This window comes from Macaca thibetana, chromosome 15, assembly GCF_024542745.1.
Source record: "Macaca thibetana thibetana isolate TM-01 chromosome 15, ASM2454274v1, whole genome shotgun sequence".
In the NCBI taxonomy this organism is placed as follows: domain Eukaryota; kingdom Metazoa; phylum Chordata; class Mammalia; order Primates; family Cercopithecidae; genus Macaca; species Macaca thibetana.
Window position 1 is genome coordinate 5,791,954 of NC_065592.1, and position 26,326 is coordinate 5,818,279.

At 51.5% G+C, this 26,326-nt stretch overlaps 3 protein-coding genes across 7 annotated transcripts in view; 1 reads left to right on the forward strand and 2 right to left on the reverse strand.

Moving 5' to 3' along the window:
- Positions 1-21,890, forward strand: part of DDX31 (DEAD-box helicase 31) — a 136,556-nt gene extending 114,666 nt beyond the window's left edge. For 4 of the 5 annotated variants that reach the window (XM_050759875.1, XM_050759876.1, XM_050759873.1 and 1 more), the window contains 2 exons: positions 20,478-20,547; positions 21,241-21,890. In XM_050759875.1, the coding sequence (XP_050615832.1) occupies positions 20,478-20,547; positions 21,241-21,444 (274 nt within the window). In that variant the 3' untranslated portion in view covers positions 21,445-21,890. Of the gene's footprint in view, positions 1-10,241; positions 10,909-20,477; positions 20,548-21,240 lie in introns of those variants that run through there. The other variant, XM_050759874.1, reaches the window with a different exon arrangement.
- Positions 1-26,326, reverse strand: part of GTF3C5 (general transcription factor IIIC subunit 5) — an 870,547-nt gene that overhangs the window by 513,114 nt on the left and 331,107 nt on the right. The gene's annotated exons all lie outside the window — the stretch shown is intronic.
- The window catches only part of CFAP77 (cilia and flagella associated protein 77), a 169,673-nt gene that overhangs the window by 15,840 nt on the left and 127,507 nt on the right, over positions 1-26,326 (reverse strand). The window contains exons 4-5 of the mRNA XM_050760282.1: positions 21,181-21,286; positions 15,940-16,041 (exon numbers count right to left, since the gene is read on the reverse strand). Coding sequence (XP_050616239.1) covers positions 15,940-16,041; positions 21,181-21,286 — 208 coding nt within the window. The remainder of the gene's footprint in view (positions 1-15,939; positions 16,042-21,180; positions 21,287-26,326) is intronic.

Genomic DNA, 26,326 nt, shown 5'->3' on the forward strand with positions numbered 1-26,326 from the left:
CAATGGCACAATCTTGGCTCACTGCAACCTCTGCCTCCTGGGTTCAAGTGAATCTCCTGCCTCAGCCTCCTGAGTAGCTGGGATTACAGGTGTGTGCCATCACGCCTGGCTAATTTTTATATTTTTAGTAGAGACGGGGTTTCACCATGTTGGTCGGGCTTGTCTCGAACTCCTAACCTCAGGTGATCTGCCCACCTTGGCCTCCCAAAGTGCTGGGATTACAGGCGTGAGCCACCACACCCGTCCTTATTTTTATTTATTTTTTTGAGACAGAGTTTCACTTTTGTTGCCCAGGCTGGAGTGCAATGGCACAATCTCAGCTCACTGCAACCTCTGCCTCCTGGGTTCAAGCGATTCTCCTGCCTCAGCCTCCTGAGTAGCTGGGATTACAGGCACCTCCACCACACCTGGCTGATTTTTATATTTTTAGTAGAGATGGGGGTTTCACCATGTTGGCCAGGCTAATCTGGAACTCCTGACCTCAGGTGATCCTCCTGCCTCTGCCTCCCAAAGCGCTGGGATTACAGGCATGAGCCACTGCACCTGGACTTTATTACTGACTTATAAGAGTAATTTATATATTCATCAACACAAGTCTCTTGACAGACATATGATTTACAAATATTTTCTCCCATTCTGCTGGTTGTCTTCTTATTTTCTTGATAGTATTGTTTGAAGCACAAAAGCTTTCAAAGTTTAGTGAAGTCTAATTTATTTATTTTTATGTAGTGGGCTATATATTTTATTTCCTTTTCTATAAATATCATCTTAATATGGCATAAAAAGATAAGCAATTTTAGGAATACCTAGCAATTTATTTTCATGACCTCTCTAAGGCAGGGATGGCAGTACTGTTTCATTTCACTTAGCTCTAATAGACTGGTGGTAGCTGATGGCCATCGTCTGTTACAAAATATTCTAAGGCCGAACCCAGACAGGTGAAAAACAGTACACAATGATTGATCAGTAAGGTTGGCCATGGGCACAGCAGGGAGGTAGAGTGCCACGTTTTCACTCTAAAAGATCAACGTGGAGTCTCCCATGGTAACAATGGTGCTTATAAACTCAGAACTGGGGGAGGAGACATCTACATGTTCCACTGCCCTCAACTCTCTCACTCTTTATGCAACCTCAGGTCGCCGGCACCTGGGATAGCCAGCGGGTAGGTTGGAGCAAGGGGAGGATGCAGAGACGGAAAGAAAAGAGGAGGCCAGCAGGGGCTGGGGAAGGACTCCCTACAGCCTTGTGAGTTACCGAGTGGCCTCGATTTGCATGGGGTGCCAGAAGGACTAACAAAGTTCCCATAGTCGGCTTGGGGAGAATATTGCCAGCCACTTTGAAAACATCGGTTCTCCGGGTGTAGAGCAGGAGGAGGAAGCTTTTGGGAAACTGCCTTAACCAGGGCCTGTGAGGCAAGGATGAGGTCCCTGATTAAATCTTGAGCATGATCCTAAAACCATCCTCAGCCTTGAGTCTGGCTGGGACTGTGCTGCTGCTCAGTGCTCATCCCTGGCTGGGCTGGGGCCCAGCAGGCTCTGAGAGTTGACCGACTTCAGTGTGCACTGGGCTTCCTCCTGTGCCCCCACAGCGGTGGCTCTGGTTCCATCGGGAGGCCTGGAAGCCGTGGAAGCATCTATCACCTTCGCCTTGCATCTTGAGCCTTCTCTTTGAAACACCTGGGCCCAGGAAGAACCTCACGCTGGCAGCTGCTGTGCGGGGGCCAGAGACAACCTGGGGAGAGGTCTTCCCTTCCCGTTTCCCGTCCGCACCTTGGAGCCCCTGTCCAACACACGCACCCAACACACACCCTGCACACACGCACACCCCAGGATGCAAATGATAACCGCCGCGCCATCACTTGTGAAGCTTGACAGAAAATAATGAGAAACACTAAATCTTTTATAAGGTCAACACTTGCCTTAGCCGAGCAGCTGTCAAACAAGAAAAGAATTTAGCGCCGGAGCCACGAAACTTCCATCGGCTCATTAAACCCAACAGGGCCCGGGCCTGGCGTGGCGGAGGAGACGCGGGGCCTTCCGTTTTGTGTCAGTAATTTGCGGTGGAGGAGGCAGAAGAAACAGCCAGCGCCAAAGGGGCCTGGGGGCTGGCTGGGGAATCGTTAGCGCGCCAGGAGCGGCCTCGGCTCCTAATTGGAAGCATTGGGCATTATCAACGGAGGATTTGCCTCAGTTCCCTGACAGCTCGTGGGCCCAAAATGATCGCCCACTTGTCAGTGTAAAAGACCATTAAAAACAAACCATTTTGATTTAATTGGAGGCGGTGCACCGCGGGGCCAGGTGAGGGGCTCCTCAGCCCGGTTCCCCCAAGCTGCCGCCCCCTCTCCCTCTGTGTGGTGGGGCTCGAGGGGGTGGGGTGGGACAGTGTGTGTGTGTTTTCCAGACTTTTCGCCTTTCAAAAACTGTCTGAGAGAGGAGTGAATGGGAGACGGAGGGAACTTCACAGCGACCGTGAGGCCGCTTTCAATGGGGTTGTCAACAAAGGCCCTGACAAGCCGAGCCGCCGGGGAGGGGGGCGCCCCCTTTTCTTTGCAGAACGCAGATGATGGGAGGCTGCTCAGCCCTTTCTTCTGGAGGGGTCCTGCCGCAACCTGCCCACCCCCGCTTAGAAATATCAGGACAGGGGAGGTCACGGCAGAGCCTGATCTTCAGTGGGGAGGAGGATTTTTTCTTTTATCGTGAGGACTAAGAAGAAGTTAGTGAGGGGACTGTGTTGACGGAGACCCTGCTGAGGCATCTTTGCGAATGGGACGGCCCTTAGAGATCTGGGGTGGTGTCTCAGCAGGGTTCCCCCAGTCGAGGCCAGGGTGCTGACGATGCCTGCTTGAGAATCCTACATTGTCTCAGTGTGAAGAGGGCGCTTGTATCAATATTAACTTAAACTCCTGGTGGGTTCTCCCACCGGGGCAGGTGCCTCCAAGCACCTGCCATCTGTGCACGGAACCTGAGCATGACTCGGAGTGGAGACTGTCTGATGCCAGGGACTGTAGGTTTTGCATGTTGATTCTCGGTACCATGTACGCCGTGGGTGCTTGATAAATATTAATTGGCACTTGCCAGATCTCAGGTCTATATGTTTGTATATTAATCTCACCCCCGTCTCACAACATGGAGATCTCATTTGCTGCTTTCTGCTTCTCTGACAAGACAACACACGCAGGACCACACGGGGCTGGGGGGCGTGTTAGGGAAAGGGCAGGAGGCACGCCAGCTGATCCCTTCCTAAGCCTCCACTGTTCATTCTGATGAAGGATCGGGCTGGGAGGAGACACCAGGTCCCTGGTGAGCATCAAATTCCAGAGCTCCAAATTTTACTGCTGAATTTAGACAATGGGGATTCTTTAATTACCTTCTCTGGAAATTTACGTGACAGTGCTTTCTCAGGTAGCACAAGGTGCTTATCCAGCCACATGGTTCCTCGGTTGACAGTCTTTGATTTTGTGCTCGGTTGCAAATTAAGTCCTTTGCTGAGCTGTCCATGCAGTGCCCGTCAGGACTTTATTGCTCATTAATATAGGCTGTTGAACAACTCCTGCGTTACTGCCAGGGAAGCTGGGGACACACTCTGATGTTTGGTGTCCTCGGCCGATGGGGGTAGAGTGTACTGCAGCGAGGTTTGATGTTGTTATTCCCCTTTTATCTTATTGGAATAGTGACCAGGAAGGACTTTTTCTGGTATCTTTTAAGAAGGAGTAGAACCTTTCTGTGGCTGACGAGGCTAAGCCTGACAAGTCACAAATAGGACTATTAGAGCTAAGTGTCCTCAGCTAGATAGCAAAGATGTTAATGCCATATTGTAGGCATGGTTCTAGGGAAATGTCAGCAGACAGGAGGCCTTCAAAGGTCTTGGGGTAACTCTACTTTTAGAGGCACCCAGTAGACACCAAACAAATCTTGGCCGGATCGTTGAATGAACAAACAGATGGACAGATGGATGAGGATGGATGGATAGATGGATGGATAGATGGTTGGATAGATGAATGAATGGACAGATGGATGGATGGATGGACAGATGAGTGGGTCAGGGGCCTGGGGATGAGGCAACACAGCCCTTAGGAATGCATCCAAGATTCAGGCACCCTGAAGATCTCTGCTATGCTCAGCTTAAACTCTAAGTGGAAGAAGTGTTTTACTTTCTTCAATATTTGTACCTGTCTCCTTCCAAGTAATCTGAAGGCATCTGGCGGATTGCATGCAATGTGAAACAAGGTGTTTAAGGTCTGGGCACAGTGGCTCATGTCTGTAATCCTAACACTTTGGTAGGCCAAGGCGGGCGGATCTCTTGAGCCCAGGAGTTCAAGACCAGCCTAGGCAACATGGTAAAACCCCGTCTCTACAAAACATTCAAAAAAATTAGCCGGGTGTGGTGGTATGCACCTGTAGTCCCAACTACTTGGGACGCTGAGGTGGGAGGATCACCTGAGTCCGGGAAGTTGAGGCTGTGATTGTGCCACTGCACTCCAGCCTGGGTGACAGAGTGAGACCCTGTCTCAAAAAAAAAAAATAAAATAAAATAGAATAAAATAAAGGGTTGCATAAAGCATAGTCTGAAGAAAAGTGTAGCGACTCTCAGGCCCCTGGTTTGAACAGATTCTAACTCTTGCTCAATTTCTGTTACATGAAGCCAAATGGAGCACATTCTATCATGTCAGGCATGTTTTTTCCACAGCAGAAGGGACGACAGTGTACTCAATGATCAGGGACGCAGGGCTTTGAGTTCCACACATCTGAGTTCCAATTTTGGTCCTATCGCTTTCCAGCTGTGTGACCAGGGGCCTCAGTTTCTCACATAGTAAGTAAGGATCACACTACCCGTCCCGTGGGGTCATTGCCAAGCCTGGCATGGTGCCTGGCACACAGTGTAGGCATTGAAGACATGGTGGCTTGTACGGTTATTACTGCTATTAGTAGTACATGAATCCGACTAAGCTTCTTCCTGAAATTGCCCTCCAGCAGGGAATTTTCACGGAGATTCTTGTATTAAGTGATTCAAGTGGCACTGATAGACAGCTTCAGCCACAATTTTATTTAAAAATATGTAGAAATGCAGTGCAGCTTGACAAATCTTCCATGCATATGGGTAAAGGTAGAGAATGCAGCATGCACTGGGTGAAGACCGTGGTGCCTGGGCCGTCCACTGTTGCTGCAACGCAGGGTTCCCCCTTCCAACATTCAGAACTCTGCCCTGGGGTGCAATCGAGACCCTGGCTGCCTGTGAAGAAATGGTATCTGACTTTGGGAATTCGCAGGGCTGTCATGTAGAAGGGAGAGAAGGTGATTCCATGGGGCTCCAGAAGCAAGAAACACCATGAGGAGGAGGTAGAAGGCAGATTTCCACTGCACTTGAAAAAGAGCTTGCTATGGACTGAATGTGTCCATCCAAAATTCACATATGATGCTTGTTTGTTTGTTTGTAGAGACGGAGTCTCACTAAGTTGCCCAGACTGGTCTTGAACTCCTGGCCTCAAACGATCCTCCCACCTCAGCCTCGCAAAGTGCTGGGACTACTAGCGGGAGCCACCACGCATTTATCAGTCAACAAAATGCATATGTGAATCCCTGACCCCCAGTGTGACGGCATTGGAGATGAGGCTCTTGGGGAGTTCATTAGGTTTAAATGGGGTCGGGAGGGTGGGGCCCCCATGATAGAATTAGCGTCCTTATAAGAAGAGTGTGTGCTTCCTCTCTCTCTCTCTCCAGCAAGTGAGGACTTGGTGAGAAGGTACCTTGGCTATATGCCAGAAAGAGGACCCTCACAAGAACCCAATCATGCTGGCACCCTGACCTTCGACGTATAGTCTCCAGATCTAGGAGGAATAAACATGTTGTTTAAGCTCCCTGGTCTATGGAATTTTGTTATAGCAGCCTGAGCTGACCAAGACAGAAGTTCATAAGCCTTAGGGCTGTTTAACAGACAGAGGTGGTCTCCAACTGCCCATTTCCCTTTGAAAGCCCCATCATGCCTCATGTCAAACATATGAAAACACATCCACCTGCCACAGTAAACACATATTTGAACGTAACTGTAAGAGTGGAGTTGACATGACCCTGGGAGCTGGGGCAGCTGGCTTGCTGAAAATACAGGTTTGATGGCTGCCCCAGACCCACTGGATCAGAGTCCTGGACTCTGCATTTTTTTTTTAAGATGGAGTCTCACCCTGTCACCCAGGCTGGAGTGCAATGGCGTGATCTCAGCTCACAGCAACCTTGACCTCCCAGGTTCAAGCAATTCTCCTGCCTCGGCCTCCTGAGTACCTGGGATTACAGGAGCCCACCACCATGCCCAGATAAGTTTTGTATTTTTGCTAGAGACAGGGTTTCACCATATTGGCCAAGCTGGTCTCGAACTCCTGAGCTCAAGTGATCCTCCCACCTTGGCCTCCCAAAGTGCTGGGATTACAGGCATGAACCACCGCACTGGGCCTTAGACTCTGCATTTTAAACATCTCCTCAGAGGATCCCAGGCATAGCCAAGTTTTCACATAACTCATCTACCAAAGCAGCTTCCAGGGCCTCGTCCCTCCCAGAGGCTTGGTTGCCCCATGACCCTCCCCTAGCCAGGCCTGTGCCACGGGCTTCACATGCATGATTGCACCTGGTCCTCTCTTTTGCCATCCCCACTTCACGGATGCAGACCTGGGGCGGGCACCAGGCAGGCTGGGACCTGGAACTGCTCTGTGTGGCTGCCCAGCCCACAGACACAGCCCTCCTGCTGGGCTCGGCCTCAGCCTCCCACTTTTAATGCAGTAAGCCTGAATCCGGGATCAGCCGCCTCTTTCCTTTTTAGCCTTGGGGCCAAACTGCAATTTAAAAGATGCCCGAGATTTTATCAAGGTCTAGAGGCTTTTGGGGCAGTGGGAAGTTTGGTTTATTGCCAGGGCTTAAATCAGCCAGAGCAGGCCCGGCCACGACACTCTGGACACTCATAAAATCCCTCATTCCTAACTGCCCTGCACTTTCCTTCCCAGGTCCTGCATTTAGCCCCGCACTGGCCCCCGACCTCAGTTGCAGGTCTGTAGTATTTATCAGCTCTTTCAGGGCCTGAGGCTTGGAGGCTGCCAGCCAGAGTCCAAGTCCCCACCTGGCCACATGCTAATCAGGCATGTGACTTTAAGCTTCTGAGCCTTAGCCTCCTTGCCTCAGAGACAGGGTGACTCATCTCTACCGTGTGGGGTTACTGCGAGTATTGACATGAAATGGGATAACTCACAAAAGCACCCAGGCTTGGGCCAGGCGTGGTGGCTCATGCCTGTAATCCCAGCATTTTGGTAGGCCAAGGTGGGTGGATCACTTGAGGCCAGGAGTTGGAGACCAGCCTGGCCAACGTGGCAGAACCCTGTCTCTACTAAAAATACAAAAATTAGCCGGGCGTGGTGGCGGGGGCCTATAATCCCAGTTACTCAGGAGACTGAGGCAGAAGAATTGCTTGAACCCAGGAGGCGGAGGATGCAGTGAGCCAAGATTGTGCCACTGTACTCCAGCCTGGGCAATAGAGTGAGACTCCGTCTTAAAAAAATAAAATATAGTTTAAAAAAAAAAAAAAAGCACCCAGGCTGACACTCAAGAAGGAGTCAGGATGTGTGAGCTATTGATGTTATCATTGCTGCTGTCTGGGAACTCTGTCTTTAGGATAACTTCTCCCCTCCACTCTCCCAGCCATTGGACTTTGGTCAACCTACCCACACTTTTTTTTTTTGGCACCACCCTAAGGCATCATTTCCTAGGACTCCTTTGAGGACAGGAGGGGAAGAAGACAGAATCAGTCTTCATGAAACCTCCCCATTGTCTTACTTCCCCCTACCCCAAATGTGTTCACTGACGCCACGCACTTTGCATCTCTGAGGGTAGCCAGTCAGGCTCTGTTAGCCAGCATCTTGATCCATTTCACCTGCAGCTTTGCCAGAGTTCAGTTTGAATGAACCCTGAGCTTATTCCAGGAAATCATCTGATGCCATTTATGGGCAAGAATCTGCTGCCGGCCCCGTGTCAGGTGGCACCGTGTCAGGTGACGCCATGTCAGGTGGCTTTGGGTCCCCACCCCACCAACCTCGCTGGGGTCGGGGGATGGAGGCTGACAAGTGGGGACACTCAGAAACCAGAAGGAACCTGGGCAACATAGCAAGACCCTGTCTCTACTAAAAAGTTAAAAATGAGCTGTGGGCCTGTAGTCCTAGCTACTTAAGAGGCTGGGGTAGGAGGATCACTTGAGACTGGGAGGTAGAGGCTGCATTGAGCCATAATTGTACCACTGCACCCCAGCCTGGGCAGCAGAGTGAGACCCTGTCTCAAAAAAAAAAGCTTCGAGGGAGACGTTGAGGAAGATGCTACTCCCCAAACTCCTTCCCAAGCCAGTGGGATTCTCTCTAGATCATAGGAGATTTATTCTCCTGGAGATGAACTAGAAGTCGGAAGAGGAGATTGGGGACCTCCCAAATTCCATCAACTCCCCAAATTCAACATGAGACTCTCGCTGCCTCTAGAAATTAGAAAGATGTGACTGATGCCCAAACCAACTGTCTTACTCATTGATTCTGGTGATTTTCAACAAAAACGTGAGATACTTTTGCATATAATCAGGGAGAACCACCTTCTGGATTAGACAAAAAGCTTCTGGAGCTAGAAAGATGAAGGGGGCAGCCAGGCTGGGGGTTCCCAGGTTGCAGGACTGGTTCTGTTGGAAGGGTCAGCTTTGGTCATCCCTTCACTGCTGGCCTCTCCAGGCCCCACCACAGACACTCCCAGACTCTGAGTGCTGCTCTAGGAGCTTGGCCGCTATTCCCCCATCACTCCCTACATACACAAATGCCTCCTTTCCTCTTGTCTCCGCCCCAGACCTTCAGCTCTGGCTATTTGTGGCTTGCCAGTATTTGAGCAGCAATGTCACCTCACAAGCAGGTGCCTAAAAATTCTGTACCTCTGAGGTGCCAGATTATGTAAAACCAATTAAGCTCCTGCTTTTTTTTTTTTTTTTTTAAATGAGACAGTCTTGCTCTGCCACCCAGGCTGGAGTGTAGTGGCACAATCTCTGCTCACTGCAACCTCCACCTCTGGGGCTCAAGTGGTTCTTCTGCCTCAGCCCCACCGAGTAGCTGGGATTACAGGCACCTGCCATCACGCCTGGCTAATTTTTGCATTTTTAATAGAAACGGGGTTTCACCATGTTGACCGGGCTGGTTTCAAACTCCTGACCTCAGGTGATCCACCCACCTCAGCCTCCCAAAGTGCTGGGATTGCAGGTGTGAGCCACTGTGCCCGGCCAAGCTCCTGCTTTCATCCCTGTAGCAAGTCAGCTCGTCTGCATACTGATCCATGTAGAATGGGGGGTGTCTGTATTTAGAGAGGAAGTGTCAGCTCCATCAGGGCCTCTGAATCATTCTTCCCATTGCCGTGTTTCCACATGTGACACATTCCATTCCTGTACTTGGTGCCCTCCACAGCGACACAGGACGATTCTTATTCGGATGCAAGGAAGCGACAGGACTCTTAAAATACATCACTGGTGCAGAGATCCTTAGAGGGGCAGTAGATCTGGCAGCTATCCTTCCCGGGGTCAGATACACCTTTGTAGAGATCCGCCCATCTTCATTTTAACCAGGCAAGCCTTGTGGAGAGGCAGAGGCGGCAGGGTGGACAGACTAGGAGCCCGCTTGGGGGGTTTAGCAGAGAGTTAACTTTCCAGCCAGCTATGATTTGTAAGAGAGCTTAAAGGTGGGAAAGAAAATCCTTTTCTTAGATTCAGCAGCTTTCACTAATCAGCTGCATCTCTGGGTGTCACTGCTTGGCTGGCTGCTGAGATATGTTTTTTTCCCTCCATCTCCTGTTCTATTAGGGAAGCTAGGGGACCCAGGAGACCCGAGGCAGGGTTAGTCTTCCACGAACGGAGGAGTCTGATCCCAGCGTTCAGAGCACAAAAGCTTGTAAATCAAACTGTTAGCTTAATAGCTTGGGCCATTATTCTAAAGCAGTGGGGCTGAAACCAAAAGCCAAATGAAAATATAGTCAATTTGTTCATACTTTAGTGACTGAACGACTATGTAATGTTGGTGGGTATTGGCGGTGTAGAGAGACAAGGACTGTGGGGGCAGGGGCGGGTGTTCTGGGGGTGGGGGTGGGAGGGGAACGTGGAGACCCCCCCCCCCCCCGCCCCTGCCAGATGCTTGGGCAAGCCCCCTTCTAAAATGGATGTTGGGTCTCTAATTATAAGATGTACTTTTTATGATAAAGATCCAGACTCTGGAAGTCAGCAGGCTTCGCTGCTGGAGCACAGCCCTGACCTTCATGCCCGAGGGAAGCTGAATATGCAAAACCGGACTTGGCCAGCAGCATGCGAACGTTTGGTGAGACATCAGGAAGAACTGAGCTCAAAGCTGGGGGTCGAACACTGGGATGAACACCTGGGGAAGAACTCAGGATCTCCATCTTTTAAAAACATTTTAAAAATTGGCCTTACTGGTTTTGGAAAAGCTACATCTACTCAATGAAAAAAATGCAAAGCATATAGAAAAGAGCATCAGAGAAAGGAAAATCAGCTTCAACCCCCCCCCCCCACAGATCACCACTGCTACCATTGGGGGGCCCTCCTGCCAAACGTCTGTACGCATTGTGCACTCAGAGATGCTTGGGAGCTTCTCTCCAGACGGGGTCCCGTGGCATGGACTCTTACCCAACAACATGTTATTAAAGTGGCAATAAATACAGATCAAAGCCATGGTTGTCAAGGTCTCCTAACATGTACTTGAGCCGTCTCTTCATCCGTGGCATCCCGCCTTTCGCCACTGTCATCGGCCACAAGCTTTTGGGGGCACTCGCTCTCCATCTTTGGGCAGAAGGATGTACCGTCTGCTTTGCGTGGCCATGCACGAGGGGCTGGTTGAGAACCAGAGGAAGTGCTATTAGCCAGGGCCCCTGAGAGGGCTGCCTGGGCAAGTAGGGGTGTCTGGACCCTGCCTGGAGAGCCCTGAGGAGGTTTCTGCAAAAGGCACAGGAACAGGGTGGGCCGGTCCACGCAGGGTTACGTTTCATGGGGCTATCGTTATGGGAGTGGCCTCCGCCCTTCAAGCAAGGTTGGTGTCTCCGGACCATTTCAGGCCGCGGACACGGGGCACCTGGGGACACCCGAGGACACCTAGGGCAGACCTTCTCCAGACTTCCCAGCCCAGGTGCCAGCTGTGCAGCTGCCTGTGTGTTGGTCTGTCTGTCCATGTCACCCCAAGCCAGTGGCCAGCAGCCCCACGGCGGCAGTCACACCCAACTCTGGCCTGTTTGCCAGCATAGTGTCAGTGCAGGGAACAGGGCCCGGCACGAAGGCGCAGGTGGAAAAGATTTGTGAATGAGCGAGTGAATGAATGAATGATCTCCACAGCCATCCTCATGGCAGCTGCTACTTATAGGCAGTTAATATGGGCCAGGCGTTCTGCTAAGCGTGGTTCACACGTTCTCTCCAGATCCTCCCAGCAGCCCTGCCAGGGGAGCATTTGTTAGCCCATTTTACGGAATAGGAAGTGGGTCGCAGACAGGTAAAGCCACCTGACAGGTAGGTGTGGCAGGGTCACCACTTGACCCCATTTGGCTGTCCCTGGAGTCATGTGTGCACACAGACGTACCATGCTACTCCCTGCTGGCCTTGCGGTCTGCCCTGCAGACCTAGAACACTGGGCCAAAGGGCAGGGGAGCGTCCCTATCCCCCCAGGGCACAGGGGCATCGGCCCCAGCCCAGCGGCTCCTCCATTCAGGGATGGGAGACAATGAGTTCACGTCCCACCCCCAAACTGAGCACCTGAGAAGGATCTGAGCTGCTCCCCCTGCTGGCTCACCCTGGGTTTGGGGTCTGCACCTCCAAGAGCCCCCATCCCCTCCCACATGGCTCCTGGGCCAGTGAGCTGGGAATCACAGAATCTTGGATTGGAAGGGACACTCAAGAACTAGTCCCACCCGCTCATTTTCAGATGAGGAAACTGAGGCCCGGAGAGCCCAGGCCTAACTGTCCTGGAAGGAGGGCCCCTTGCTGGCTGCTGGCTAAGCCCCCTCCTGGGCTCCGGCCACCCGGGGCAGTTGCTGGTGGCACAGACCAGAAAGAAGACATATCTGTACTGCCCTGCCTGGAGGGAATGCACGGTGGGGGACGTGTCCTCTTCCCTCTTTGGTCCCTCTCCTCTCACGACCCTGTAAGTGGCCCGGGTCATCGGGGCGGGGGTCTCGGCAGCCCCTCTGGCGGGGCAGCCCCCTCGTGGCTGGCGGGGTCGGTGCAGCAGCCGCGCCCTGCCTGCTGCTTTTCCGTGTGAAAGGTGTTTAATTATTTCTGACAGAGTTCAGCGTCGACATCTGTTCGTGAGCGGGGAGAGTCCATTTAGGTTATCCATCACCGTGACAGGTTCAACTTTTTTGGAAGCGCTTTTCCCTTCATAATGGGGCCGGGGTGGGGGCAGCAGATCAGCGGCAACGCCAGGCGCAGACAAAGGCCCTTCCGGGGCTTCACGCGCGACAGACACCGCAGACAGCAGCTCCACTGCGGGGAGTGGCCCTGGCTGCCCGCCCGGACCTCTGAGTCCAGGCCCGGTTGGTGGCTGCCAGGATGGTGGGTGCTTGGGTGCTTGGTTTGGGAACGGGAGAAAGGGGAGGCTCATCAGGTCCGTAACAGGCTTATTAAATTCTTCTGTCACTCTGGGCTGTATTGGCAGTTCAGTCTTTCATCCCCTCATTCATTCATTCCACAGATGTTTACTGACCCCCTCCTCTGTGCCAGGCACCCTGCTGGCCTCTGGGGACAAGGTGTGGAACTGATAGGCACGGTCCTGGGGGCTTACATTTTACTGAACAAGATGATAAAAATTACAATTACCCAGTTAATTAATTGCAGAGTTAAATGCCAGGAAGGGGAAGAAAGGGCCCCTTGGTGGCGAGACTGGGGACCTGTGGGTGGGGCCTGGAGGCGAGGTAAGGGGTCCTCGGGAGGCCCTGGGGCTAGAAAACCCCAGATTGGACCCAGACTCCACTTCTCACCTCGGCAAGCCTCAGTTTCCACATCAGTAGAATGGGGGCATGATATCTATGAGACGAGGCATGCTCAGCCCCGGGTGCATTCTAAGGGCTCAGTAAATACTTTTTGTTGGTGTTACTTCCTGACAAGAAGGGGACTGCGTGTGACACCTATAACGGCAGCACTCTGTGGGCCTAAGGGTCTCTGCTGGGTTGGACAGGGCGGCATCCGGGGATGAACCCTGCACAATTCCGCACTTCCCTTGGCCCCAGGTTTCCGGCCAGTAGGATACGGAGACAGCCTGCTGCTTTAACGCCCAGCATCCTGCGAATATCCTCAGGAAGGAGGAAAACACTCGGCAGATACTGTGGCTTGCATGTTGATTTTCTTTCTCATGATCTTTATGGCCTGATAGGTCACGTGTGCCAGCTTGGGCCCTGCCATCAGACACACCTCGGTTCCTGGCCCTGCCACTCTGTGGGCAAGGAAGGTGCTCCCCCTCTGCCTCTCATCCACACCACCCGGTCAGGACGCTTGTTCTGAGGATGAAATGAAGGAATATGCACACATGACCTCACACAGTGCCTGGCACGGAACAGGAGGCCATCATTCCTGGTTTGCTATTGTTCATAGCCATATGTCAGAATAACGGTCTCAAGACTGGCAGACCCCTGGTCAGCTGAGTCAAATCCCCTCTTTTGAAAATGGAAGCTCATTCTATGTGCATTTAGCTCCTACTCCGGGCCAGGCACCATGGGACACAGGTGAGTGCGACCGGAGCTCCCAGCACAGGTGTAGCACCGTTACCCGGAGCCCTTTCCTTGCTCTGCTGAGGGGAGACCACCTGAGTGTCCTGTGTCCATGGTCTTGGGCTCTAAGTCAGAAAGGAGGGGGCTGAGTGGGGCTGGGAGTCAAGGCCTAAAGCAGAGTCCTGCAGAGGACAGCCCATGCCAGGGGAGTGCTGGGTCCCAGTCCCTTCTCAGGCAGCGTTCCCACGGACCACAGGGATTCTCACAGAGAAAAGAGCAGGGAGGTGGCTGGGTGTGGTGACTCAGGCCTGTAATCCCAGCATTTTGGGAGGCCCAGGCAGGAGGATCACTTAAGCCCAGGAGTTCGAGACCAGCCTGTCCAACATGGCGAAACCTCATCTCTGCAAAAAATACAAAAATTAGCTGGGCATGGTGGTGCAAGCCTGTGGTTCCAGCTACTCGGGAGGCTGAGGCAGGAGAATGGCGTAAACCCGGGAGGCGGAGCTTGCAGTGAGCTGAGATCCGGCCACTGCACTCCAGCCTGGGCGACAGAGCGAGACCCCGTCTCAAAAAAAAAAAAAAAAAAAAAAAAAGGCAGGGAGGAAAGACCACAGCCAGGGCCAGGATGGAGGCTGTAGATGGAATCTGCTGAGTAAGTGAGAGAGCAGGGGAAGCAGAGGAAGTGACATGGCTGGAAAAGGCAGAGAAGCTAGAGATGAGCCATGCTGTTGAGGGCAGGAGCAGTGAGAGGAGCTGCAGAGCTGCAGTGACTCCCACCACCTCCCGAATGTGCTCGGCCCTGTTCCTCCCTTGACGTCTGCTGTGCACGGAGGCAGCGCACTGACGGGCGGCGGGGCGCATGGTCATTGACATATGCTGGCAGAGGCCACTTGGGCAGAACATGAGAGGCCGCGTCAAGGGGGGCAGAGCAGGTTTCTCCGGTGAAGCTCTACAGCCTGTTCAAGTGCATTAGGCTCAGAAAGGCACCGGCCCTTCATTGTTTAAATTGCAGTTTAATGTGGCACAGCAGCCGGGCCTGGCTGGCCAGGAACGTTGCTTTGTGCAGCTGTCTTCCTGGGGCTGGGGGGGGTGCCTTGTGGCCTCCGAGAAAGGCTCCCTCTGCCTGAGCTGAGCACACGCAGCTCCTTCAGCCCCATCCTGAAGCCACTGTTCCCAAATATCCCATTTCCCTTTCTCCGTATGGTGCCCCCGGCTCTTACACTGACTGTTCTTTCCCTGCCAAAAGCTGTTGAAGATGAATCCCTGTCTGGGTGCTACAGGGCTACGTGCTTGAGAGAACGCCGGTTGAGTTCTGAGGCCAGAACGTGGCGCGTTCCCTGGGTCCTTATCTAGGTCAGTCTGGGTACACGTCGCACACTTGCCCCAGTCCTTGGTAGACCTTTGCTCCTCTCTCCCCAGGGACGTCGCTCTGTGGGAAGTTCATCCTGGTTGGCATGCATCTGTCTTGCACCCCAAAATTCCCAGCGCAGGATGTCATGCATCAGCTACCCCTTCCCTGGAGGGAAGTTTGGCCCAGACAGCCTCTGCCCCAGGGAGACAGCCTCCGCCCCAGGGAGACAGCCCCTGCCCCAGGGAGACAGCCTCCGCCCCAGGGAGACAGCCTCCGCCCCAGGTGGACAGTCTCCTTCCAAGTGGATAGCCTCCTCCAGGTAGACAGCCTCCTCTACAGGTAGATAGCCTCTGCCCCAGATGGACCGCCTCTTCCCCAGGCAACAGCCTCCTCTAGGTAGACAGCCTCTGCCTCGGGTGGACAGCCTGCTTCCCAGGTGACAGCCTCCTCTACGTGGACAGCCTCCTCTACGGGTGGACAGCCTCCTCTACAGGTAGACCGCCTCTGCCTCAGGTGGACAGCCGCCCAGCCTCTGCACCCAGATGGTCTGGGTTCAGCCCAAGACTCTGCCACTTCGCAGCATCCACTATGTTCCCTGTCCGGAAAATAGGCCTGGTACCAGCAGCTGCCCCCTTCAGTGAATGTGAAAAGTCATGGAGATGGTGCACATAGGCTCAGCTCCGGGCCTCAGGAAGTGCTCAAGAAACATGAGCTGTTGCTGCTGCTGCTGTTGTGCTAATCGATGGCGAGAAGCCCACAGAACTTAGAGACAGCAGGTAAAGACCTGGCAAGGTGACCAGCAGCCAGCATGAGGCAGGGAGGGGCATGGATGAAGGTGACACTGACCTTCTGGAAGTGAGGCATGTGCCACAAGGTGTCCAGCTTCACGGGCGGCTTGTACTTCCTCAGCTGACTGCTCCGGGTCTCATACAGCTTCCCAAGGACCACCTGCAGACCAGGGAAAGGCAACGGTGAGACGGTCGCCTGGCTATTTGGAGAAGGCCGTGCTGAAGGAATACAAAGACAGGGGGCTGGGATTCTTGGCATGGCAAGATCCTCGGTCACTTTCCTTCCAGCCCCAGCCCTTCTCCAAGGCTGTTTCACACCACCTGCCTCCGTGGTCCTGTCTCTGGCCACAGCTCAGGAGACTGGTGGGGGTGGAACCCCAGGATACCCGGAGCATTCCAGTCCCTGGAACACGTGGGATTCCAGCATGCAACCACCCTGAGGGCATGGATAGTGTCTCAGTCATCCTTGAACTTGTCCTCCGTGGCTAACGCAGTCCCAGTGGGTCCCCAGGACTCCATGGTGTCTGAATGAAGAACTGCATGATTCGAGAGGTTAGTGTCTCTTAGAACAGGTCCTCCATGGCCTGCTCATACAGAGGAGTGAGAGCTTATTCGGGGAACTCGGGGACCCCCCACCATGGTGTCTCTGCAGGTGTGATTTCAGAGACACAGTAGAAGCCCATCTGCTGCTGACCTGCGTGCCTGTGCCCTCTAACAGGTGCCAGCAAGTCCACTGTTAGAGCCACATAGCTCATAAGGTCTGTTCTGGACTGATCCAAAAGACTTGGTTTGGCTTTGACTGTGTCATGTCCTGAGATGTGTGAGGGGACAGGGCATAGGCAGCTGGGGATGGGCTGGAAGCCCTGGTCTGGGAGTCATCAGTATTGGCTGCAGCCAGAGCCACAGACCTGCAGCCCCAGGGGAGTGTTGGGGACAGAGGCCTGGTGGAGTAGCCCTGAGGCCAATGCTGCCAAGTCCTTTATCTCAGGGCTCGGTTAGGAGGGGCCCAGGGCATGAGCTCACAGGCTCTCAGGTTTCCTTTATGTACTTTCTCGTAAATCAGGATTCCAAACTGTAGACTTTTCAGGCCTTACAGAACATGGATCTGCCCTGGCTTCCAAGGGCGGGGCCCCATGAACTCCACGTGGCCTCCCATGGCGTGAAGCACATGGAAGGCAGAGTCGGCAAATAAAGACTGCACCGAGTTTAATCGAAGTGCCACCACCCCAGTAAACCCCTTTTATTGATTTATTGTGTTAATTTTATTGAAAGTGTCTATGGATCACTTACAAGCCCCCCGACCCTTTTTTTTTTTTTTTTTTTTTTTTTTTTTTTGAGACAGAGTGTCGCTCTGTTGCCCAGGCTGAAGTGCAGTGCTGTGATCTAGGCTCCTGGATTCAAGCGATTCTCCTGCCTCAGCCTCCCAAGTAGCTGGGTTTACAGGCACCTGCCACCACACCCGGCTAATTTTTGTGTTTTTAGTAGAGATGGGGTTTTGCCATGTTGGACAGGCTGGTCTCAAACTCCTGGCCTCAAGTGATCCACTGGCCTTGGTCTCCCAAAGTGCTGGGATTTCAGGTGTGAGCCACCACATCTGGCCATGTCTAGAAGGTTTTGAAACTATCTTTGAACCAAAGCAGAGAGACTGTCTAGTCGGGGGTTAGGGAGCCGGGCTTCGGAATCGGAGGCAAGCAGTCATGTCACCTGTCTGAGCCTCGGTTCTCTCTGCTGGAAATAGGGCGAGCAGGGTTCTTGCAGGGTTTGCTGAGTTCAACTCTGAGCAGGGCAGCTGGCCAAGATGATGGCTCACTTATCGGTAGCTGTTGCCATGAATTTCATCTGGGGTCATCCCAGTCAGGCCATACCCAGATGCTGACAGGCTTAAGGAGGACACCGAGGTCTGTGGCTGGGGGGATGTGGCCTTGCAAACTGACCATCTAAGCAAGTCCGGTAAATTGTCTGTCAACCCCAGACCACAGCCTCCCAGCGTTTGGTGGGTTTGTAGCCATTTGTAGGACAATATAGCAGACACAGAGAATCTTGGAGCAAGATTACAAGGTTGATACAAGTATGTTCTGACTGCCTGCTACGCGCTAAGTGATGGAGTTCACAATACCTCCAAATATGCGCTGTTGGCATACTGAAAAAGGGCAGAAGTAGGACGGTCTCTCTCACGTCCCCTGCCCTTCTCCCCTCAAGCAGGTTATGAGACCCTCATTCCAGAGGTGGCCCCCAGAACCTACAGGTAAAGAACATCCTGATAATCTGAACAAACAGGACTTGCGAAGTTTCCCCCAGTTTATCACCAAAAGATCTCACTATTCATCCAATCCTGTTTCTCCACAACTATCCCCTTCTTCACCAAATCCAGCCTAAAAATACATGCGTTTAACCATTTCTTTGGGCCTTCATTTCCTTACGGAGGCTCACGTGTCACATAAAACTGAAAGACATTTGAATGCTTTCCTCTTGCAAACCTGTCTTTTGTGATAGGGCCCTCAGCCATGAGTCTAGGATGGGTAGAAAGAAAGATATTTTCCTCCCCTCACAGACACAGCATGGCGGGCCCTCATTTAATCAGACCCCTTTCTGTGCCCAGTGCAGAAACCAAGACCCCAACAAAGAGAGTTTCCCTCAGCTACACATGCAGAGCTGGCACCTGCTCCAAACCACACGAGCTGTTTCAGGGGGCTCTGCTTGAAAAGGAGGGGCTTTCTCCTAGAGCCGGAAGATGGGGTGCATTTACCAACACTGGGTTGCGTGAAATACCTGCTAATTAAAACTCCCAGCTCTAAGCCGGGCACAATGGGCTCACGCCTGTAGTCCCAGCACTTTGGGAGGCTGAGGTGGGTGGACCATCTGAGGTCAGGAGTTTGAGACCAGCCTGGCCAACATGGTGAGACCCCGTCTCTACTAAAAATACAAAATTAGCTGGGCCTGGTGGCAGGTGCCTGTAATCCCAGCTACTCAGGAGGCAAGGCTGGAGAATCACTTGAACCTAGGAGGCGGAGGTTGCAGTGAGTTGAGATTGCCTCATTGCACTCCAGCCTGGGCGAAAAGAGTGAAACTCCGTCTCAAAAACAAAGAAAGGAAGACGAAAAAACCAAAAGAACTCCCAGCTCTAATGCAGGGCTAGAAAACAGTTTGTGCTGGTAATGCTCCCTCTGGAACCGGCCATTACCATAGCAAGTGGACTCTTGCTTGAGCCATTAACAAATAAACTGGTCATGGGTTGCTCTTAAAATATTATTACAATGCCCAGCTCTTTAATGAGCTGTCTGGGGCTCTGCAGACGGCTGAGAAGAGCCAGGAGAGGCCCTGGCACCCGCCACGCCTGGAAATCCTTGGACCCCCAACTCGTACACCCCTCCTGGCCCCTCCTGAGGTGTACCAGGATTTCTAGAAAGACTCCTCCGATCCCCAGGTTGGCCCTAGCACATCACAGGCGCTGTCGCTGAGCCCCAGGCTTTTCCGTAAACAGCAGGAGTGGGACCTCTCCTTCGGGAAAAGCCTGGACTCTCAGGCTGGACACACCTAGGTCTGACACTGTTGGCAAATCACTTCATCTCTCTGAGCCCTAGTTTCCCTGTCAAATAAACCACACTGAGATGATAAGAGGAGAGACTGACGTCAGGGCATTCTCGGAGAACTAAATGCAGAAACTCAGGGTGCGTGCTCAGCCCAGCCCTCAGCTCAGAGGCTTGGGGAGGGTGCTGGTTGTGATTGTCATGACAACCAGCCACGCTGGAGCCACGCCCTTGATGAAGTCTGTAAAGCACCACGTGAACATAGAACAAATCTGATTTTACCATCATCAGTCTGGACCTACTGCGGAGGAGGCCAATCTGATCTCTCTGAACGTTCGAGTTTCAGAATACTTTAAAGGAAGTACTATTTTATCTATTTATTTTTTATTGAGACGGAGTCTTGCTCTGTCGCCCAGGTTGGAGAGCAGTGGCACGATCTTGGCTCACTGCAACCTCCGCCTCCTGGGTTCAAGCAATTCTCATGTCTCAGCCTCCTGATTAGCTGGGACTACAGGCTCGTGCCACCACACCCAGCTAATTTTTTGTATTTTTAGTAGAGACGGGGTTTCACCGTGTTAGCCAGGATGGTCTCCTGACCTCGTGATCCGCCTGCCTCGGCCTCCCAAAGTGCTGGGATTACAGGCGTGAGCCACCGCACCCAGCCAGGAAGTACCATTTTAGTATCTTTTCTTTTGAGACAGAGTCTCACTCTGTTGCCCAGGCTGGAGTGAAGTGGTGCAATCTCACCTTACTGCAACCTCCGCCTCCCGGGTTCAAGCTATTCTCCTGCCTCAGCCTCCCGAGTAGCTGGGATTACAGGCGCCCGCCAACATGCCCGGCTAATTTCTGTATTTTTAGTAGAGACAGGGGTTTCACCATGTTGGCCAGGCTGGTCTCAAACCAGGTGACCCACTCACCTCGGCCTCCCAAAGTGTTGGGATTATAGGCGTGAGCCACCGCACCCGGCCGTGAGTATTTTCACATGTGTATGACAGTGCAAATGAACAGTTAAAGATGGTTTTCCTGCCTGCTAAAATCCTCACTGACCTGATGTCCTGCTCATTGCTAGGGACTCCTATCACCAGCAATCGGCAGTGTTTGGACATCCTCGGGACCTCAGCTCAAACTTCCCTGTGCAGGTACTGTCTCCCCAAGCCTCGACTTCCACGCCTGGGAAGCAGAGATTACAATGCCTGCCTTGCGCCCTTGGTAGCATAGATGCGAGGATGCATGTCCTGCTTGGGAGGTGTTTGGAATACTGCTTCCTGGTTAATTTGTAATAAAATGTTACAAAGTTTAATATAATGTGTTCTTTGAGGCACCCTTTTAGAAGTGGGTTCCTCTTCAACTTTGCCTTATTGGCCTTTTCTCTATAGATTGTACAGGACATACTTCTGTGTGGGCCAGGTCGGATTAGTCTAAAATCTGATTTTGGGTGTGTGAAGTTGTGCAGAGGTTTGGTGAGAAGGGTGCCTAGGTAGGAGTCAGGACAGCTGGGTTCTTATCCCCGCTCAGGGTCACACGGGGCCTGTTGACTTGTGGCCTGGACCCATGTCCTCTACCCTCTGAACTTACGTAGGGTCAGAACTGGATAATCACCAAGATCCTTTCAGCTCTAGATTCTCTGATGCTGGTCAGAAGATGTAACCTGATTTCCCACCCACCCCCAATGACAAACATACACAAATGTCATCTCGATGCTTGGCCCTGGCCAGCCCTTCTCTCTTCTCCACCCCCTCAGCTGGCAACTCAGGAGTGAGGGCTACATTTACCTTCTGCTTCTTCTCCAGTTTGATGGCTTTCTGGGTGGCCTTTTGTTCCTGTACCCACAGTTGCAGGTACCGGTGCTGCAGCAGATCAAAGAAGGGTGTGGAAGGCCTGGAGGGAAGAAATTCAGACAGAGCTTGAGGCCCTGGAAAGACAGAGGCATCCGCTCCCCACCCCCCGCCCCCAGGAGCCTCCTAAACATCAGGAGCTGCAGGGTGCATCACTCCTACAGCTGTGAAAGCCTCACTCCCAGCCCGCAAAAGCTATGAAACAGGTGCCTCACCTAGGCTTATGAGTGCTGGGCCTGCGATGGTGGTAGGACTCTCTCCTTGACCAAACGTTAGAGGTCTGGTCCTCTGAGCTCTCTTTCTCACTAGGCCACATCCCTGGGCCCTATCCTTGGCCTGCTGAAGCCAGTTTTAGCCAAGAGTCCCGCTACATTGATTCGCCACCCCTTCACATCTGATTACCCTTGACAGCTGATTAGGTTCCTCACCTGTACCCTTGATATCTGATGACCTTAGCCTGCCTTTAGCAAGGATCTTCCTGCCTTGACGTCTCCTCTTAGTAATTTTCCATCCACTGACCCCGCCCCTCCCTTGGTTCCTCAGCCAAACATCCCCACTTCTGTTGTATCTGGAATTGAACTCAGTTCTATACTGAAGCTTCTCCCTTTTTGCAATAGTATTGAATAAAATGTCTTTACCACCTTTAATCAGTGTCTGGCTCTGGTTCTCTTTGACAGTGATTTCCAGCCAAGGAGCACTTACCCTAGGTATTTTGTATGCTCCACCCCTTCCCAACACGAAAATGGAGACTAGTATTATTCCCATCTTACAGATGAGAAGGGTAAGATCCCAGAGCAGTGCGGGCAGCACCGCAAGGCAGACCCGCTCAGCCACAAGCCTCTGTAGCAGCGGGATTTCATGTCCTTGCAGCGAATGGCCAACTGCTCCCAGGTGGGACCTAATCTCTAAACAGGTTGAGAGGCTGAATATCCAAATGGACAATGGCCAAACCACATATAAAAGTGAACTATGGGCTGGGCGCTGTGGCTCACACCTGAAATTCCAGCACTTTGGGAGGCCGAGGAGGGTGGGTCACCTGAGGACAGGAGTTTGAGACCAGCCTGGCCAACATGGTGAAGCCCTGTCTCTACTAAAACTACAAACATTAGCTGGGCGTGGTGGCGTGTGCCTGTAATCCCAACTACTAGGGAGGCTGAGACAGGAGAATCGCTTGAAGTCGGGAGATGAAGGTTGCAGTGACCCGAGATCACGTCACTCTGCACTCCAGCCTAGGCAACAGAGCAAGGCTCTGTCTCAAAACAAAAGCAAAAACAAAAACAAAACTATGAGCCACAATCTGCAGATAGGCCAGGAAACCAGCCCGTTTTGTACAGTAACCAGCCCAGGAAGCCACCTGCTGTGCCAGACTTGTAGGAAGTCAGACTGTGGTCTTTACCAACAGTCCAGGAAGCCAAACAATAACCCTCGAAACAGCCAACCCAGCATGTCTGGGACTTGGTTAATAACTCCCAGCTCTCCTAATTTTTGTACACACTTGCAGCTCAGAAACAACCAGAAAAAACTAAATAAGTGCCCTTAACCAGTCCCATAGGATGCCCCCATATATATAAAATAGATACCTAGAATTTATGATGTATATCATATACATGATGCATATACATATATTTCTATTTTCATGAGGAAGAAAATGAAAAGATAAACCAAACTTATTAACTAAGAAGTTACCTGTAGAATGAGGGAGAGAACAGGAAGGAAATAACAGAAAGGAAACCTAGAACTTTTTGAATAGACTTTGTGTTATAGTTTTGACTTTGGAAACATATAAAAAATGGTTTTTTTTGCTAATTATGAAAAAATTAAAGAGAAAGGATTAGCATCTACCCCATATCACAACAGGAGAGAGCAAATGAACCTAATTGTATGTCAAGTTGTGGCATAAACACAGATGATTTCAAGTGACATTATTTATTTATTGAGGTGGAGTCTTGCTCTGTCACCCAGGCTGGAGTGCAGTGATGCAATCTCAGTTCACTGCAACCTTGCCTCCCAGGTTCAAGTGATTCTCCCACCTCAGCCTCCTGAGCAGCTGAGATCACAGGCACCAGCCACCACACCTAGTTAATTTTTTGTATTTTTAGTAGAGACAGGGCTTTGCTATGTTGACCAGGCTGGTCTCAAACTCCTGACCTCAAGTGATCTGCCCACCTCAGCCTCCTAAAGTGCTGGGATTACAGGCGTGAGCCACCTCGCCCAGCTTCAAGTGACTTTAAAAGAGATTTGGGTAGAATATCCCTAGCGTAAAATATCCTGAGGATAAAAAGAACCATGAGGAAATCTGAAGCTGTGTCCTTGTTGCTAATAATAATGTTGATATTGTTAGTTTGAAACTATTATGTATACATTCCAGGATAAAGCAAATTAGTAATTATATAAATGCCATTAGGAGAAAAGAAATACCTATATAAAATCAAAGTAGTAGAAAAAAAACCTCTGTAATTTTAAATTTGAATTGTAAATATCATCACGAACTCGTTAGTTTTCCTCTTTATAAAAAGTAACATGTTTCCTATCCCTATCTCTGTCCACTGTAAAAGTCTAGAAGTGATCACAACTCAGTAGCAATGAGCACCCCTAGTGCCTAGACTGTGGTCTCAAAGTGCTGTTCTCTGCTCAAAAGAACCAGGGATCACTGGAGAAAGGGTTGATCTCTGTGCCCAGGAGGTACCCATGCCAGAAGCAAGAAGGCTGTCAGAGGCTATTGGGAGACATGGTAATGGACCACAGGGGCCAGCCCAAATTGGCCAAAGACAGGACAATTTGAGGATTAGATAGAATAACAACGGCCGTGAGTTGAAATCCATCATATAGCACTCTCTATATGACACATGGACATATATGTATAATTCTGGTTGGGGAAAAAAGGAAAACCTCCTTGTGCAGTTTGGAGGTTGCTAGGCCACAAAATCATTATTCTGAAAATAAATAACAGAGCATTTACCTGCCTTTCCTCCTGTACTAACAGGATCTTGGGTAATCAAATAGGCAATAAGGGAAAGTTCTTTATAGAAAAACCAGAGCTCGGCCAGGCATGGTGGCTCACGCCTGTAATCCCAGCACTTTGGGAGGCTGAGGCGGGTGGATCATGAAGTCAGGAGATCAAGACCATCCTGGCTACTAACACAGTGAAATGCCATCTCTACTAAATAGTAAACACAAAAAATTAGCCGGGCGTGGTGGCGGGCACCTCTAGTCCCAGCTACTCGGGAGGCTGAGGCAGGAGAATGGCGTGAACCTGGGAGGCGGAGCTTGCAGTGAGCCGAGATCACACCACTGTGCTCCAGCCTGGGCGACAGAGCGAGACTCCATCTCAAAAAAGAAAAACCAGGGCTCATAAATGCAGGAGGAATGACAGAATTAGTGGGGAAATCAGTGTTTTGTGACTCCTAATGAAATAATGGATCTAGGGAACATTCATCAGTGGCTGCTAAAATGATTAGGTGGAGGCTGATGGGAGATTCCCAACAGATGGGTCATGCTGCAGCAGCTGAACCGAATGACCAGCCCTTTCTATGATCGTCGTGTTATTATTGTGGTAAATATACACAACATAAAATTTACCCGTTATCAATCTTGACATCACTGACAGTGACAAATAGATACTGTGCCAGAAGTGATAGGCTAGGAGGTATGCTGGACTGCCTACCAAATATGTTTGGAGGAAAAAACCCCAAAGTAAACTAACTGGAAGGTAATCAAGACTCTAGACCAGCATTGTCAAATTACTTCTTTTTCTTTTCCTTTTATTCTTTTTGAGACAGAGTCTTGCTGTATTGCCCAGGCTGGAGTGTAGTGGCGTGATCTCGGCTTACTGCAACCTCCACCTCTTGGGTTCAAGTGACTCTCGTGCCTCAACCTCCCGAGTAGCTGGGACTACAGGCTCCCAACACCATGCCCAGCTAATTTTTGCATTTTTAGAAGAGATGGGGTTTCACCATTTTGCCAGGCTGGTCTCGAACTGTCGACCTCAGGTTATCCACCCACCTCAGCCTCCCAAAGTGCTGGGATTACAAGCGTGAGCCACCGCACCTGGCCTCAAATTACTTTCAAAAAAAAAAAAAAAAACTGCAATTACTTTTGTACCAACCTAATATAACGTGAGCTACCCTGTAACCCAAACCAAGGAACACCTGGAGCTGCCAGCAGCTAGAAGAGGCAGGAAGGGTCCTCGGCTAGAACCCTGGGAAGGAGCGGGGCCTGTTGACTCCTGTTTCATGCTTCTGGCCTCCAGAATTGTGAGAGAATCATTTCCTGTTGTTTAAGCCACCAAGTTCATGGTAATTTGTGACACCGGCCACAGGACACTTGTACGCAGGGGTTCCTCAGCCTACACGCTGGGAAACATCTATGGGAACCACGTTCCCGCTGAGCGGTATCCAGAACACGGCCAGTGACTGGAACATGGAAGAGTCTTCGACAGCCAAAGGGCGTTTTGAGCAGTGTTTCTCAAACTGTGCACCTGGGTCACCATGGGATCTTGTTCAGGGCACTTCTGGTTCAGTCACGTGGGGCGGCCAAGGCACTGCATCCAGGCCTCATGCTTCAAGGCTTAAGGACTTGGAGATGATCTAACCCCAGGCTCTGAGCCTCCCAAAGTCCCAGGAAGGTCCAGGCAATTATTTCTGTGCAGCTATGTAAAGACATTCATCTGAGGAGAGAATCCACAGCTTTTATCCGATGTTCTCAGACTCCCAAGTGGCTGGGACCTCAGGCGTGCGCCAACATATCGGCTAATTTTTTGTTTATTTTTTGTAGAGATAGGGGGTCTCACTATGTTGCCCAGGCTGGTCTCAAAACTCCTGAGTTCAAGCGATCCTCCTGCGTCTGCCTCCCAAAGTGCTGGGATTACAGGCGTGAGCCACTGCACCCGGTTTATGTGTTTTTCAAAGATGCAAATGCCGCAGGAAGGGTTCAGAACCTCAGAACTTACCCCGTGACTTAATTTCACAGAAAAAATGAATGAGGAAACAGAGGTCCTGAGAGGGAAAGCGGCTCCCAGGGTCACACAGCTCGGGACCGGAGGTGGCAGACCTGGAGCCTCTCACTCCGCGTTTTATGTGGACTG